The sequence below is a fragment of the Taeniopygia guttata genome, chromosome Z (assembly GCF_048771995.1).
Source record: "Taeniopygia guttata chromosome Z, bTaeGut7.mat, whole genome shotgun sequence".
NCBI classification, from domain to species: Eukaryota; Metazoa; Chordata; class Aves; order Passeriformes; family Estrildidae; genus Taeniopygia; species Taeniopygia guttata.
In genome coordinates, this window is record NC_133063.1 from 13,084,669 (window position 1) to 13,103,057 (window position 18,389).

The 18,389-nt window shown below is 35.9% G+C and overlaps 1 protein-coding gene across 1 annotated transcript in view; it reads left to right on the forward strand.

Moving 5' to 3' along the window:
• Nucleotides 1–287: 287 nt before the first annotated feature.
• The window catches only part of CNTNAP4 (contactin associated protein family member 4), a 207,867-nt gene continuing 189,765 nt past the window's right edge, over nt 288–18,389 (forward strand). Inside the window, exon 1 of the mRNA XM_002190986.7 lies at nt 288–893. Within this exon, the coding sequence (XP_002191022.6) occupies nt 797–893 (97 nt within the window). The 5' untranslated portion in view covers nt 288–796. The remainder of the gene's footprint in view (nt 894–18,389) is intronic.

Here is an 18,389-nt window from a genome sequence, read left to right on the forward strand (position 1 = left end):
GTGGTATTTGGGGGCAAAAGTATCTTGGGAAAGACAGGTACAATCATACGTTTATATTATGTTTATGTGTTTACTCTTAAGAGCTGAGAATGTAATCCTTTAATGCCAGCATTAATAAAGCCCTACAGGGACAGTGGTGGTGTCTTTTCCAGAGGGGCAGCCAATCACTGGCTCCTCAAGCGAAGGCAGCAAACCGCTTTCCTTTAAGAGAGCAGAACTCGCAACTTGTAAAAAAAAAAAAAAAAAAAAAAAAAAGAAGAAAAATCGCTAGGCGGGGGAAAGGCTGGGCAGCGCGCAGAGGCAGCGGTGTCTCGGCGCAGGAGCGCAGGGCAGGCGGAGCGCCCAGCGCCGCCCCCGGGGCCGCTCGGTGCCGCCGCCGCCGCCAGGGCTGTCCGCGCCGCGCGGAGCCCCAGCGGCAGCAGCGCCCTGCGGAGCAGCAGCGCCCCGCGGAGCAGCAGCGCCCTGCGGAGCAGCAGCGCCCCGCGGAGCAGCAGCGCCCTGCGGAGCAGCAGCGCCCTGCGGAGCCGGCTGCCGGCAGAGCCCCCAGTGCCTCCGTGGCACTGCTGGGGGCGAGGTTCTCGCTGCTGCTCCTCCGGGCTTGCTGCTGCGAGACCGAGAAGCAGATGCGGAGGTGAGCGTGCGTGCGGCAGGAGATGCGGAGCGCGTTTGGCTGAGGTGCCTGGCCCCTGGGAAGCGCTGCGAGCAGAGGCGGAGAGAGGCAGTGGGAAGGAGGCAGGAGCAGAACTGAAGTACAGCGCAGCTGTTTCCGAGTACTCTGGTTCTTTTGGGTGCCTCAATGATCGTGAACATGGATTCTGTCACTGAAATCTTCTTGAAGCTGCTCTTTCTCCTGTCTGTTCATCGCCAGCACATGGCAGTGGCAGGGAATAAATGTAAGTATTGCATATGATTTAAAACTCAATCCAGAGTATGTTGAAAACTTCAGGATTTTTTTTTTTTTTTTTTGCATTACAATAAATATAATTTCGAGAGGAACATTTATGCTTTGAAGTCACGACATCAAGCTGCTAGCCTAAAAATTTTCTAAAACTCTTCTACAGATTTTTGCCATGAGTCTGTGTACAGAATGTTGTTTATAAAGCTTACTGTATAAGAGTATCTGAAAGCAGCATTTTGCTAAGGGATGAATGTTCAGCTGTATTTTCATCTTGTTTTCTCTTTTGAAGTGCAGTATTTTCCAAGGAATTGTGTCTTATGTGGAAATTACTGGCAGACTTCTATTGTGCAATATTTCTATTGTGTAGTGGATTTTAGCATTTGGAAATTTTGAAAGCTGGTATCTGCATATCCTGGATTAAGCTGGCACTCAACTTGAATGGCAATCACAGTGCAGTTCAAAAGCAGTAGAAATATAACAAGGAAAAATGTGGGTAGCAAGACTCTAAGGTCTCTGCATTGATTGCTTAGGGAGTATTGTTCATGCATGACAACAGAAGAGAATGCTAACAGTTACAATAAAAGTTTTTTGTTTGGTTGTTTTTTTTTTTTTTAATGAGTTAGCCCTTAGAGTGGTATCACAAAATAAAGACTATGATAACAGTTTTAAGGACAATCTGCTCTCTAGGAGGCACATCATATATACGTAGATGACAGATAGATAGATACACGTAGACACACACACAAATATATGTGTACCTGAAAATATTCTGTTTCCAGTATTGATTTAAACTAATTACCTTTAAATTAAAAAAGAAAAAACTTATTAAGAAATTAATTTTCAGGGCTTTTGTAATTCAGTAATAGAACTGATTTATTCTTGTTCCATTTGATTCAGCTTCAACAAGCTGGAGGATTTCATTTTGTGTTCTGTGGTAGTGCAGTAGCCTAAATGCCAGATGCTCATAACCTGAATTAAACATATTTTCTCCCCTTCCTGTTAAGGCACTGGTTGTGCATCACAGGAATGGGAAGGGCTGAAGTAATGCTTCTGTGGGAAGAAAGTGCATGCCAAAGCAATGAGGAATGTTCAGGAATAACCTTACAGCCCAGTGGCAGGGGACAGCTCCCTGGAAACATTTGAGCAATGGCAGAGAAGTTTGAAGCGCTCAATGGATCTATAGCCTAGGGTTTTGCATATGGATGGTTTGTAAACTAAACATGCTCCCGTGAGCCAGACATTCACATTGCAGCACCAAAATGATCTTGTGCTGTCATTCAGTAATGATATCTCATTTGATACTCAAGTGCATAGTGTAACCCTAAACATGAATACTAAGTTCCTCATGTTAAACACCCTGCTGCAATCCAGTCACAGCTTTAATTCTCTTCATCATTCTGCATTGTACAGTTTATGAATACATCCATTTTCACAAGACCATGATAATTGAATTGCACATTAATAGCATTTGGCACTATGCACGAAACTAAATCAGTTCCTTACAGGGAGGCATATTAAAACCATTGCAAAAAAAGGCTTGCATCACACAGCAAAGCAGTAAAGCACTAGAGGTCACTCTTACAATCTCGGAAGCAAGGTTTGAGGAAGAGGCTCAAGCTTCTTTCCAATATAGAATTCTGAAGGATGAAACAAATCAAGTATAAAACACATTCACTACGTGTTCACTTTCTCAGCTACATCTCAAAAACAGAGCAAAATCCTATGTAAAATGGTTGAATTGAATAACAGATGTTTTCATGTATATGCTACTATTTATAAATGCAAAGTATTTTTATTTAGGAATAAATCCTAACTACTATGTCAAAACACTCATCTGAATTGAAAATACAAGAACTCTGCCTGTGCTACAAGCAAGATATCATTATTATGGGAAAAATAAATTAAATTATTTAAATTAAACAATGAACACTAACCTATGGAGAGAACTCGGCCAGCCTAAAGCATATTGTTTATTTTCAATATCTAATCTGGAAAAAAAAAATCCCTATATATATTGTTTTGGAAGTGAACATTTCTGTAGGAGAGGTAGTTTGTTTTAGAAGTGACAGTTTTCATCTGAAGTATTATGGTATAAATTTTGTTAGTGTATGACAATTCAAAAAATTACCTTAGGATAAAAGGTTTTTCATAATTACTGATTATGATAGATCCATGCATGAGCCATTATCTGCTTACCTGAAGTTACTTTACTCCTTTTTTCTTGTGGTGTTAACCAGGAATTGAAATCCTTTTCAGTAAGTGCTTCTACTATTGGCATTACTGTATTTAAATCCATTTACAAAATCAGGTAAAGTTTGAATGTCTTGAATGAATTTTGATGGCTAGATTTTCCAGTAGGCTCCCAATCATCAAAGACAATAGGATGAGCTTTTAATTTTCCTTCTATATTTATATTTTTTCTTGTTTTAATTTTATGGTTCTTTCTGTAGTAATAGATCCTGAAAACTTAAATTTTGCTTTGCCTTTAAGGTCAGTGGCCAGTAAGACAAGACAAAATTAAAGACCTTTAAAAGTAATCTTGAAGTATCATTGGTAATGTTACTAAGTCAGTAGTCGGAAGAAAATTTCCTAGATCAAAAATTGATGTGTATAAAATTATTTCTGTCTTAAAGAAATTGCAATATTCTTCTTTTGAATAAAATGATTTTGAAGTTCTTAGGTTTTGGGAGCTAACAAACATATTTTTAATATTTTAAATATTTTAAATTTTCATTTAAAATATAAAATTTTATTTCTAGGGTCTTATTTTGTTTGTTTCCCCTGAAAATGAACACTGACACTTCCAACCGAGAGAAGTAATAATTGATGCTGAAATTCCAAATATTTTAAAAGTTCTGTAGTAGTGCTGCTTAGAGCTTTTCTATACTTTCTTCCTCCCAAAGAATTGAACTTCCAATGTAGTTGAAAGAAGTTTGAAGTGCACAGCCTTAGTAAGTAATTGTATAAGGTCAAGTGTGAGTTTTAAATGAAAGATTAAAGCAAGTACTGCTGTAAGTTTTTTCCACTGGAGCTATGAAACATCTTTATTTTATTGGTAACTGTCTCTACTGTTGTAAATCAGTAAGTTACTAAATCATCACTTGAGAACCTGCCAGAAATTGGTACTCCAGTAAGAGCAGGGGCTTTTTTTTTTAAACTCTTTAAAACTGAAGTGTTGCAGAAAACATAATTAAAACCTCTATACACATCAAGTCAGCTGTGACTAAAAATTATTACAGGAAATTGTTGCAGTGAATGGAAATAAAGAGGAATTGGGGAGTTTCCATGCAAATTTTCACTTCTGCCTACCTATTTCTCTGTGTTAAAACTCCCCAGTTTTACAAAAGCTTTTATGAATTCAGATTTTCATATGTATATTATGATGATCACAATTTCTATAAACACATAAACATTTCTTCTTCTTCTTCTTCTTCTTCTTCTTCTTGCTGCTGCTGCTACTACTACTACTACTGTTATTATGACTGCTGTTGATTTTATTTTATATAACAGGAATTTCTTGTTAATGCTAGATTAGAGGACCTCTCTAAAGATAACAGAGAATGTCTATTAATGAAACTGAAGTTTTCAAAGAGAGGACTGAGTAAATACATACCTTGATTATACCACCAGATGCAAGTCATTGTACAAGTATTACCCCTGGGAAGGGATTACTTTCTACATTGGAAACATTGTATATTAATTTTGAAATGATTGTCATTCTGATGTTAATCATTGGTACCAAACAGTTTCATAGAATAACTGACAATTTTATGGAACTGAACTGAAATTATGCTACAGTGCTGTTTAATTTAAAATGTAATTCTTTTACTGTTAATTTGTGGTTGATGTGAACTGGAGGGGAGGAGAAAGTAGTCCCTTCCTTAATTTTCTTTTAGCCTCATTAATATTTATTTTCTGTTTATTATCATCTATCTCTGCCATGAGAGAGCAATGGAGACCTCATCAGAGATCAGGCCATCTATGGGCAATTATTTATGTGAATAAAACATCACAGTCTCTGGTATATTTCACATATTGTTTGTACAATAACATCAAAAACTTGCATCAACATAAAATCTAAACTAATACCAGAAGAATAATCTATATATATATATATTTTTTTTTTTAGACTTTAAAGGCTTAGAATTCACAGAAAAGCCTTAAAAGCCTTGGATTGATTATGCTGAGTATAATCAACCATTCACATCCCATTCCTCTAGGCTTTAAAATTCCCATGAATACACTTGTGCCTGAGCTCAGTCAGCAGGATGGCTGGAGCAAACTTGGTCATGATTGCAGGAGTCATGATTGAATAAAAGTGAGAAACAATTAATGACATTCTCAAAGTATGATAGAATCAACCACAAGCAGAAAATGCAGTAGGATATGTGTTAATTATTTATTACATCTGCTGTATAGGTTAGACAATATTGTATTTTGATTAAATACCAGTCAGAAGTTCCAGAGGAAGCACTAACTGCTTCATGTTTTCATAATTATTCAGCCATGGCCATTTTGCTTGCTTTCTTTCTTATGTAAGAGTACATAAGCCTACGTCTGTGTTCACCCACAAGAAAGACATTTGACTGACATGATTTGCCGAAATCTCACAAAATAATAAGTGCTTCTGTCACTGTATATGAAGAACAAAGCTCAAGTTTAATATTCTTTTCAGGCATTTCTCTGTTGCATTAGAAAAAAAATCCACAAATAGATAATTTGTCATATATTTATAGGTCTGTGTTGTTTTAAACCCAGCCATCAACCAAGCCCAACGTAGCTGCTCAGTGGTTCCCCCACCAGCGCGTAAAGATGAGGAAGGGTAAAAGATAGAAAACTTGTGGACTGAGAAAAGTTGAACTTGATGATCCTCATAGGTCTTTTCCAGCTCAGAATGTTCTGAAATTATCTAATTCTGTGCATAGAAAAAGCAGAAGTCACATACACAGGCAAAGAAAAACAAGGAATGCTTCCTCCACTTCCCGTGGGCAGGTAGGTGTTTAGCCATCTCCAGGAGAGCAGAGCCCCTTCACATAACAGTGGCTTGGGAAGACAAATGATATTACTTCAAATGTCACCCCCCAGCTCCTTCTTCCCCCTTCCCCCAGTTTTACATGCTGAACATGCCATGTAGTCTGGAGCATCACTTTGGTCAGTTTGGGTCCCCTGTCCTGGCTGTGTCTCCCCCCAGCATTCCATGCTTTCTCAACTTCCTTGCCATCGAGGCAGTGCAAAAAGCAGAAAAGATTTTAGCTCTGTGTGAGCCCTGCTCAGAAATAACAAAAACGATCTCCATATTATAAACCTTGTTTTCAGCACAAACCCAAAACACAGCCTCATACCAGCCACTGTGAAGGAAATTAACTATACCCCAGCCAAAACCAGCACAATATCTCATATGATATATTTGCTGGTGCTCTGTCTACTGATTCATCTTCTGAAAAAACTTCAACAATCTCACCTTCTAACAAGTTTAGCTGAGAAAAATAGGCCAGATATCCCCCGCCGCATCCCTTCTCAATCCTGCTACCTCCCCACTCCAACAAGCAAATCAAAGAACAATTGAACAGTCAAGAAGCATTAAATCTTTCAAATATTTCTTTTCTTTCCCCCCCCAGATAAACCTGTGCCTTTTTGCTGCTTGTAGATCTAAGAGTTTAGCATGCCGTATCACACAGGATTGTGGGAAAGTTAGAACTGCTTCTCAGTACTTTTAATGTTTAATGTTCTCTGCTCTCAACTAACAAGGTGATAACAGAGGTGGGAGCTGTGAGAGCCATCACTAATTCAAAGGGCTTTCCTTCCTAGAACACTCCAGGCAGTTTTTTAAAAACAGTGAAGAAATAACAAGGACTAAAATTAATCATGTCTGTGTCTGTCACTGACTCCAGAAATATACATTATTTTAAAGATGTTTCTGAAGTTAAAAGTTAAAATTTGCTTTTCTCTCTGAGTTTTCAGTTGTTTTATGAAGTGGAATGGAAAAGTAAAAACAATAGTGAAAAAATTGATTATGATGACTTTCTGTACAATTGCTTGTGTTTTGCACTGTTAAATGTTTAGTTAAATTGATCTGGTAGTTTTTAGGTATAAAATTTCTTTGTAACTTATAATTTTGGTAGTCACGGCCTACATGTGACTTCTAGATTAAAAATTGAAGAAGAGGTGTCTTTCTCAGTATACTGATATATATTAGATCAATATCATTCCAACAAAGGCTGTCTTTCTAAATTTAAGAAATAACAAATAACATATAGGAGAAATAGCATGCTGTCAAGACCAAAATGTTTTGCTCTATTTGTTTGTAAAAAATGATGCATCTTTACTGCTAGGGTTTAGCTAACAGTGGTTTGCTGAAATTTTACCTCTGCAAAGTTTTTTATCTCCGTATTTTATCATTCTTACTTATTTGTCCTGTGTTTGTGTTCTATATATGCGAGTATCCCATTACAAGCTAATGTTATACTCTATAGAATATAGAATACTCTGTACGTTGTTTCAAGTACCAGTTGAATTTGAGGCCAGTAACCTTGAGTTAAATCTGTGAAACACAGTGGAGGATTGGTGTCCAATTCTTTTGCTTTTCAAAAGAAAGCCTTAAGTGTTTACTACAAATCGGTATGCTATTTTTTAGTAACCAAAATATTGTGTGGACCTGAGGTAATATCTATACTATCTGTAATCTACTTAATGAACATTTTCAGTGCAATCATTTGAAAATGATTGAAATCCTGGAAACTTCATTTTAAGTAGATTAAAATTAAGAACAGAATTGTTCTTTAAATATCATACTCACTTAATAAGCAAGTAAAGAAAAGTACCTCTAGGGTCTTAAGTCTCCAAGGATAGAGAAAAAGCATAGTTAGGAAATCTATCCATCTGGGTAGTGGGTCTAATAAGTTTTCATTAAGTAGATCTTGTTATTTAGTTGTGCTCAGGACTAAGTTATTGCTTGTTCCTTGCTGTTAGAGTGCCTGTTTGTTTCTGTGATATTATTTAAGCAATTAAAATGTTTGCCTATGGGGTCTTAAGGGAAAAGTAGATTAGAAACATCATGCAGGAATATTTGAATTTATTTTTATTACTTAATATAATTTTTTTTAGCCAACAGCTGAAGAAGATCTTTCACTTTTTCAGATGTTCCTTTATCCTCTCCTAAATCTAAGTAGAAAGTGTTTTCAAAACCTTAGTTTTTTCTAAAAATATGATTTTATAATTTATTTTCTGATTATGTTTAATATTTGCTGCAAGAAATCTTCATATGTGTTTACTTGATCTCTTTAGAGTTATTGTGAAAGAATATAGAAAATATAGAAAACCTTTATAGAAAATTCTAAGGAATAAACCAAATATAACCATAAAATACATGGTTAAACAGGGTGCAAGAAATACTATTACTCAGATGCCATATAACCTGATAAACTTCACGTGGAGAGAAAACAGAATATCTTGTTATTGAAGAAGGCCTGGAGCACAGGTTTTTTAACAAGACAGCAAGAGTAAAACCATTTGAGAGGAGCATGCACTATAAAAGTTATATTCTAGGCAAACCAAGTTGCATACAGTGAGCCCAAAACACTGATTTAGCTCACCTGCTGAATTCTGCTGTATCCTGAGTTATATTAGGCTGGATGTGCTCAATATGGATATTCTATAATAAGCTCAAAAAATTAAGGGGAGGCGTTGGCTTGGTTATGGTAGAAGTCAGACAATGTGTATGGAATACTAATAAGAAAATACCAATTTGAAGCTCAAAAACTTTTAGAATTAGAAATGAAATTATAGATGAGCAGAAGAAGGGAGAACTTCATTGTTTCATTTATTTGCAAATATTACTTACTTTTGAGAGATGTGATTAACCTCTGCCTTCTGCAGAGACATGAAAATTGGGATTTATCTGTCTGAAATGAAAAATCTGAAACTTAGATATTTGCATCTGAGCCAGCTAAGTCCCTTTTAGTCATATGACAGAAAAAAGTATATCTTGCATGAAGAAGTCATGGCAGAGATGGAAGATGGAAACCAGATTCAAAGGTGATTTGCAGTATAAAAGTGCAATTTGGGTCTCGCTCCTGATTATGACTAAGGAACTGGGTAATTTGTATGCTTTGTAGACATCAAAACAAGATGAAATGCCTTCCAGTTCTGTCAAAATGTCCTACTGTACGTACGTGTTAGAAAAAAACTATACAAATCTCTATTGATTGTCTTATACAGTAATCACCCGTAATCATTCATATTTGCTGTTAAGACTCCCTAAGTCTCCCTTTTTTGTGTCTGGTAGCAAAGGTTCTCCTTTGTTTCCCAGGGGTTAAGGCTGCTGCCATTGCTCCACCTAGACAAAACTTAGTGACTAAGTGAGGAGCTGGAAATGTCCTACCACTGAGACTGTCTTTCATTCCTGAAAGTGTGAAATAGGTATTTTGACCATACACGATGTTCTGGTAAAGTGCAATGTCATTAAATTAAATAAGCTGAAACTGACTGTTCTATCCACCTGAGACAGTCTGATCTTTCCACCCCTTTGATAAAGCGTGATTAAAGCTCCATTTTAACCCCAGTCTTGTCAAAACTGTAGGTTTTTTTTTTCTTCTAAAGAAAGCATAGAGTGAAAAAGACTCTATTATGAAAACAAACATAAAAACAACAGAATCCTACCGCATTTCTATTCATAAAACAATAATAAAACTATAATAAAAACAAAACAATAACAAAAATAAAAATATCCTGGTACATTTGTGGTTACTTTAAAACCTTTCTGCCATCCAGACTGACTGTTATCTAGATTTGGAAGCTTTAGGTCAGTAAACTGTGGCTCTCACTATAATTTCCAGCCAATGACAGGAAGCCTATCTGCTATGCAGTAGTCTAGTTTGTAGTAGTTTTGTAATCACAGTGAGATTTACTTACCCTTCTTTTTTTTAGAAGAATAAGCAATCTTTAGTAATTGGTTTGTTTGGCATTTTTTTGTGTGTGTGTGTGGCGGGGGAGAGTTGGTTTTGTTTCAATTAAAAATAGTACTGAATCTCATCCTTATTCTTTATAACTAAGGCTCCTAGGGAAATCAATGGCAGTTTTGCGTAAATAAATATTGAATAAATGCTTTAGAAAGAATGAGATGAATATTCATTCAGCAGTAATATGCTGCATAGTTTGAATATAACTGGACTCTTTATTTCCTTTCTAAGTATCAGTTCTTTCGTTATGCCTTGTTTGGAGGACTCAGATACACAACTGTATAACAAACAAGAATTACTCATTTGTCCTGCTTGGCAAAACATAAATATGAGAAGAAAAGACATTTAGAATTTTAGCTACTTCCTGTGGCTGGGGAATTTCTATGCCTGTAGCAAAAAACTGCTGCTGTTTTTCGGAGCCAACTTTTTTAAAAAAACTAGCAAGATGATTGATTTTAATTTTCAAGGGTGAAATAGCCCTTAAAACTAAATTCTTTCAGGACTATCTGGATGCAATGGAGCACACTGATGATTGCTGAGCTCTGCCCTGAAATTGATAAAGTATGTTGCAGTAAACTCTTAGTTTTATCACCCTGAGTGTAGAAGTTTTAGGGCTGTTTTTCAAGTTGCACCATGCCAGCAGGCTCTGGAACTCCACTATACCTGTCAAAAGTTAAATTTCTGTTTTCAAGCAAGGTCTGTTTCAGAGGCTACTTCTCCAAAGAGTAGACACGTCCTCCAGTAATTAACACTGAGAAGAAACCAGCCTCCTGGAGAAAGGAGGGATTATCATAAAGCTTGCTTTCAAATACTAACCCATAATTTTACTCCTAACATACTTGTTCTTACGTAAAACATATTTGTAAACAAATGTGCATGCCACTGAATATGTTTTACTCCCTGCAAAACAGAACAGAACCGTGGTGCTTTGTAATCTCATTTCCTGGTGTAGTTTGGAAGAGCTAGATACCAGTGATCAGCCTGGCATGAGAAGACTACGACAGAGTTTTTGTCAGGGCACAGTTCAGTAAAAATTTTATTTGTCAAGTAAAATAAAATACAGAAGGAATTCAGTAAAAGATCAATCAGCTATCAAACCTTTGTTAGGTTTTGACAGACCATTGTTACTCTAAGAGACTGTCTATTGCTTTTATATCTGGGTAAAATTTGCAGTGCACATAAAAATAATTAAGTGTAAAACTCTCACCTTGACACAGGTACCAGGTTAAACATGGCTGTAGCATTCTCCTGAAGAATCCTTTCAGTTATGATAGGCAATATGTAAATTTTTTTTAATGGAAAATCACTTTAACATCTACTCCTCGTATATTACTGTGTTTGGGGTATGATGACTTTATTTTTTTCATCTTTCTTTCTCAAAGGCTCAAAATCCTCCATCTCTACTCAACTGGTTTTGACTTTTTTGAACAGTCATTACCTCATAGATCATACTTATGCTGTATACCTGTGCTTTACTGTGTTCTGAATCATTCTCTGTGGACAGGAAAATAAAGAATTTAAGAGACAGAGACTGGGGAAAAGGAAGATTGATGTGCAAGTACCTGTATGTACATTTCTGTACTGTATGGAATTAAGTGTTGTTATTTTCAAACCCTTTGCAAATTTCCTGCATCTCTTTGCCAGTTTGCTCTTTGCAGCCCAGCACTAGTAGATATACAGTCAGACTGCCTCAAATTTAGAGTGATGGGTGAGTGATGGATTCACAGCTATGCTGAACTTTATCTCTTTTATATTTAGGAAACTGCAGTAGAAAACAAGTTTTTTTCACCATTTTGTGTCATGTTGGGGCAGGGTGGGAGGGCGGGTGGAGGTGGGGAATCTACCATGGCAAATAAGTCTCTTCTTCTTGTATCTCTGCAGTGACAACATAGAAATTTGACCATATTCTGCTTCTTGGGAAGGATGGTAGTATATTCTCTGTGGATATTCTACACAAGGACAGATTGAGAAATTCTAACAGAATTCTCTCATCTAACTCTCAAATCTAGTAAAGTGTACATGTGTGATGGAGGTACCAAAGAGTGTAGTCTCCATTTTGATGTTTCTAATATATTTTCATAATGTCTCAGTGGAAGTGTTTGTAAGATAATGCCGCAGGTATTGAAAATGTATGTTGAGTAGAATCAAATTATGTCAAGTTTCAGTGCATGTCTGTGCATGCTTGATTACAGATTTAAAGATATTATTAAAAAAACCTAACAGTGCTATGAATATGATGTTCATATTTACATGTTAGCTTTTATAGTTACATGTATCCTTATCTTATTGAATGCTTTAATGCCAGCTCAATAGATTTCGTTTTTTGAAAGAGAGATTTATTCATCTTTCACACCCAAATTTTTGTTCATATTGTTTGGCATAGATATTTGATTATGTATATTATTTTTGAGGCTTTAACTAATGTAGAAGTACACTTGGGAAATATCCCAGATTGAACATGTGTCCTTTTCTCAGTAATTCACAATGGATAAATGTAACAAATTTAACCTTAAACCAAGAAGACGAAGGAAGAATTTTTTAACATTTCTGTCATCTTTCCTACCCTGCCTCTTGTCAGAAAAGAATTGTGTAGAGAAAGTGGTGATGAAGATACTGTTCCACTGACTGTGGAGCCCTACTGCTAAAAATATGTTAGAACCACTTTTGACAATTTCAGTCAGAAAATCAGATATTTTTTGGTACAAAATCTTTTTTTCAGACTAGAAGATTCTAAAATATTGGATATTTCTTAAACTGTTATTTTTCATAAAACATAACCAGGTAAATAAGTGGTAAATAACAGTGGGTGGTAATCACTCAGTGTGTTACCTTCTTGGAGTATAAATAGGGGTCTATTTTATAGTATCTTTTAATATCTGCCTAAAAATATTTAACAGATTACATCTTGATGTGCTTAAATTTATTCCAAGCAAATAATTATTTGTCACTTTTCCAGCAATTAATCTATCATCAATGAGAGAAGAAATAATATGCCAGGTCAATATTATCAGTATGGAATTTTTATGAAAGAAGAATTGTGTTCTTCCTTCAGACTAAACAGAAATTTTATTTTCAAAGATTAACTGCAAAACTCAGAGGAAAGAATAGTGAGTGATCTTTTGCTTAAACTACTGTTGGGGAATTTTTATTTTTCTGTCAAGGCATGTAAAACACATGTTCATGCTTAAATATATATATATAATACAATTAATGAATGATACAGTGAGCAGAATCCCACTTCAATAAGTGGTTTTAAAACAAATCTGCATAGATGCCTCTTGACAGATGCTTTCTAATCACTTCCTCTGTACCAACCCTGTGAGTGGTCATACCTCAGCCCATGCTTGAGTCCAGGCCTTCTCCCAGTATTGCTGGCCAAATTTGGACTCAGGCACCTTGCTGGTATTCCTGGATTACTATTACATGACAGTAGGGAGCCATGTATTTGGCAACCTTGCTCCTAGACTCTTTAATTCCTTCTGAGACATTCTTGCCTTCTATATTATTTCTCAATCACAGATTTACTGTGGATGACCAGTTAGAATTTGACTTTGCCATTTCCACTCTTACTTATGTAGCTTTGTATATCACTGCTTTTTTATTGTAGTTGAGAAGTCTGATTTTTAGGCTTTTAAATGTTAAAATAGAATTTGTACCCAGCTTAACACGCAATAAAATGTTTGAAGTTGTAGACTGTGGACGGGGCAAAACACAGGTGCCCATGTCTTAGTCTATAAAGTTTTCAGACAATATTAAAATTGAGGAATGATGCCTTGCCCAGATTTTTTTAGGACTTGAAAATTAATTCATATACTTTAGAAATATTTACACTTCTTACACTTCCACTTCTGTGTGGCATTATTTTTTTTTTTTTTTTTTTTTTTTTTTTTTTGGTGTGTGTATGTGTATGTTGTTTTAAAATTGACTCTGTCTTAAGTTTTTTTACAATGGTGGAGTTTGCTGTAGTATGAAATAATGTTACATGATCAGTAAAAACAAAGGTTTGTGGAACCAGACTGTAAGGGACATTCTTATTTCATAAACTCTGTCAATTCCCTTTTGCAGGCATCAGAAGCTCAGCTTGATTGTTTCGCTATGGCCTCATTTTCATATGTCCAGTTTTCAACAGGTGGAATTATCTCTATTTTCTAACACATTATTTGGCTGCCACAATAGGCCTTGGCTGCTCTGCTCATTACTTTTTCTTACTATTAGTGAGAAATGTGCAGTTTTCATAGGGATATGAGTAGATTGGTCCCTTGAACTTGGAAGTCATGCATGTATTTGAATATTTGAAGCAGCAACTCATAAAGGAAAGAAGAGACTAATAGTCACTACACTTGTGTATTGCTGACAGTCCATCTGTAACATATCATCTCTGCGTTAGCAAATGGATTTACTGACAGGAGTTGGTTGTATATGTCAGCACTGCACTCACAGTTGCTATCTTGTGTAGTTTTAATGTTGGGTTTTGATATTGTATGCCCCCTGTGTAACCCCAGTATTCAAACAGTTGCACAAAGTGAAGTCTTTCCAATTAATTTTTGAAGAATTAATCTATTTACTTTTGGAAGGGAATAAAACAACTTCATGAGTTATCTCACCGAAGGCATGAAATATTTGTGTGCGGCTCTAAAATTTTGTGTCTGAGTCCCATTCTGGGCTCCCAGTCTGTCCTTGTTCAAGAAAAGATTTTAACAGAAGCCTAGCTAGCATCAGCACTTTTAAAAGAGCAAGAATATATGACCTGATTTTTCCCTTGTTTTGAGTCTAACAATGATGGTGCATCTTAGCTATTTTTTGGTTTTAATTCGAGAATTTATTTTATTGCTGGGAAACTTCAGGTGACATTGATTGTATTGTCAGGTAACTCAAAATCTGGGGAAAAGAAAACCACAAAAGCAGCAAACCACTAAGAAAGAACTTTTCATCATTTAATTGTCATGAGCTAACCTTCATAAATTTTTATACATTATATCAATGAATTTTTTAGGGTGGCAAGATAGTACTTGTAACTGTATTCACAAAGCTATATGTAAATAATTACTTCACAAACCAGTGGGGATTTTGTCACTTGTTTTATAATTGTGATTTAAAAAATTATTTTAATGAAGTTGCTAACATACATTAGGGTTGTTTTTTTTTTTTATGTGCTTCCCACTGCAGAGCTCTCTTAGACCTTTCTTTTTTGCTCAGTTTTAATATGATTTTCCTATTCATGTTTATGTGATTATATTCACATTAGTGAATTTAACACAGGACACAAGCAATTGAATTGTAGATAGTGATGCAGACCCTGCCTAATGGTGATCAGGAAAATATCTGTCGTTACTCTTCAGAGTAAGTTTTGGACTTGGTTCTGGTAAGCATTCACAGTACAAACACAAATGCCAAACATCTTGCCAAAACATTTCTGTGGTTTTTCAGGTGTGCCATTCACAGCTGCTGTGTGTTGAGCTCACATCTGCAAGAAAGGAAGCCTTTCCAAATAACAGAATGCTTCACTTTAATATGTCTTTTTCTGTCACTAGTAGAAGTTATAACTATTTTATACAACACCATTGAACAAAGTGAAAATACCAGTTTATGTCAAAGGAGGAGAAAAACAGCCATGACCTCCTCTAGATTGTATCTCTGATAGTGCTGTATTCAGTCAAGCCCCTCAAAAGAGCTGCTTTCCTTGCCACTCCACCTGCCCCCACTGTAAGTTTATAGTATTGATCTAACAGTAAGAAATAATTGTTTTTATATTATAATTAGGTGCTATTAATTTTTGAGGAGAAAATGGATAGATAATACTTTAATAATTAGAGCAGGAGAATTCAGTGCAATGACAAGATGAGTTTTATTTTAATTGTAGGTAAATTTATTAACTAATAATGAAATGCGGTGATTTTCTATGTGCCTTGCTATGCTATTAGATTGCTCAATTTGTTTTCTTTAAAGGTGAATCACATTTCTTTAAGCAAACCAGCAAGATAAGACAGGCAGCTCAGCATAGTCTTTTTGTCTCCACAGTGATTTTTTTACAGCTGTGTGTAGAAATGTGAGATGGCAGTACTAAATAGAAAAGTCCAGCAAGGGCTTTTCCATGCAAAGACTGCCTTCATTGAAAAGGGTGAAGAAAAACGACGAACCAGGGCCAAGAGGGAAAAAATGAATTAATTCTGTCAAACAATGCATGCTGTTCAGAAAAAAAAGAACCCATAGTTATTTCATCCACTGTATTTTTGAGATTTCAGTATTTGCCAAGAGATTAAGATACCATCTTCAGCCGAAAATTATAATTTTACTTATAGTTTGAGTAAGCACAATAGTAGATATCTCATACAAATTTTTCACTAATAAAAACTAACATAATGATAAGAAATGTTATAATTAGGCTAACAAAGCAGGCTGGTCTTATAGCCATGAAGGTGAAAATTTTTCAGAATAATCTTTCTTCTTGAAAAAAAGAATTATTGGATTGCAAGATATATTTGGCAAGTAAATTGAAAATGAAATTATACCTCAAAGGCATTATTAATTCTTTAAAACTGGTTTCTAAATTGGTTTAAATGTGGTACTTTTGCACTGTTATTTTAACACAGTACTTCAGTTCTACTGAAATATGAGGGAGTGAAATAAAGATATTTTTCATTTCTTATATTTCTGTTTTTTTTCTTGAAAGATCTCATCATAGTTTTGCAATATTCTACCCCAGGAACATGTTGAAAGGGAGTATCCTGGTGCATTACTTTTGTTGTTCTTTATTTCACGTAGGCAGCTTGAATAGCTTTACTTATATCATACTCAAGTGAATATGATAGTGTTAGCAATTGAAATAAAACTTCTTGCTGCTCCAAAAGAGAGACAAACTCAGAAAATCCCCCCCAGGCTGCAGCTGGGCTCACTCAGTCTCTGCTCAGTCCCTCCGGTGCTGGCAATGCCGCTGGGCACAGGCGCTGCTGCTGCTGCTGCTCCTCTGGGGTTCATCCACAGCAGGCTTGAGCAGGGCCAAAGAAAGGAAAAGCCACAGTCCAGGGAACTTCTTTGCCTCATCTACCTAAAACTAACTAAAGGCAAAGGAGAGCTCTGTCCCGCTGTCTGTCCATCCACAGACACCACAGTCCAGCAGCAGCAATGTGGAGGAGGGAGTGCAGTTTATGAAAACAAACTCCACGGTTCTTCTCCCACGCTTCAGTCCTGGAACGAGTCCTAGAGGTGCAAAACTTCTTATTCAGCATAAACAGAGGGCCAGCAGCTGCCCCTGTTTCATCTTTTACCTGCCCAGTTCTTGGAGATAAACTCCCAGACTAGAGAAGTGCAACCAGGTGCCCTCCTCCCCTGAGCTTGGCCACTTCTTTTGTTTTTCTTAAGTACCCAGATGTTAACGTTTCTTAGCAACTTATGGGAAAAATTCTATAAGCAAAAAGGAAAAAAAAAATGCAACCCTCTACAATTTTCTGCTCTGGTTTTCTTTCTTGTCTGTCCAGATGATTGAGGGTTGTGGATGAGATGTTATCCACTAGGACTGGTCTACAGTAAATTGTTTATATCCATTTTTTGGGGGCTGGGGCATGGATTTGTAATTCTTCATGTTGAGACAGCAATTGAATGTGATAAATTTTATTTAAGCATCCACTTGCTTTTTTATATCTGTACGTAATTTTATGTCATCTTATGACTGACTAGTACATTTCACTCATGTCTGCGTAATAAGCTTCTGACTTGAGCTGAAATTCTTGTTATTTTCAGTCAGGTGCATGACCTTGTATTTTCTGATGCCAGACTTCATTCTCTGTTGTGCTGCCATCACCTAGTTCTGTCTTTTGATATCTTGATTCTGCTCTGTATTGATGACACCTGATTGTACAGGGAGATGGATTCATGAATATATCTATTGTTTTGTTTCATGGTCTTAATGAAATTAAGAAATTCCTTGATTCTGTGATCACTGAGTCATAGGTGGTTTGATTCCTCCCTTCTCAGTATGTCATATTATCATTTTCCTCTTTTTATGCAGTATGTAGTTCCTTTTCTCATGTACTCATGAATGACTAGCAATTTTCTGTATAACAATAGATAAAATCAGCCACTGCTTTTCTGTCTAAAAATTGCCTGTCATAGAAGACCACAGATTACTTTGACTTGATCTACATGAGATAAACTTTGTTCCATTTGATATAGTCTTTGACTTACCTTAATTTTTTAAAATATTCTTTCCTTTCAGAATTTTCCAAAATTCCCTTGTATGATTGAAGTCAGATTTACACATTTTTTACTACCAGTTTTGTACCCATTCTACCTTTCTTATTCTTTCTTTATTTTATTTTTACTTCACAGGATTTTATCCACTTATTCAGTTCTAATTCACCCTATTAGATTAGTTTATGGTGTTTTTATTTGAGTATGGAGTAACATAAAGCAGGTTTTCAGAATTCAGAGTCAGAGACTTCTGAACAAAGCTTAGATGCTATAATACACTGCTGTTGACTTTTTTGTTGCTTTTCATTTGTCCACATTATGCATTGTACTTCAGTATCTTTGGTCAT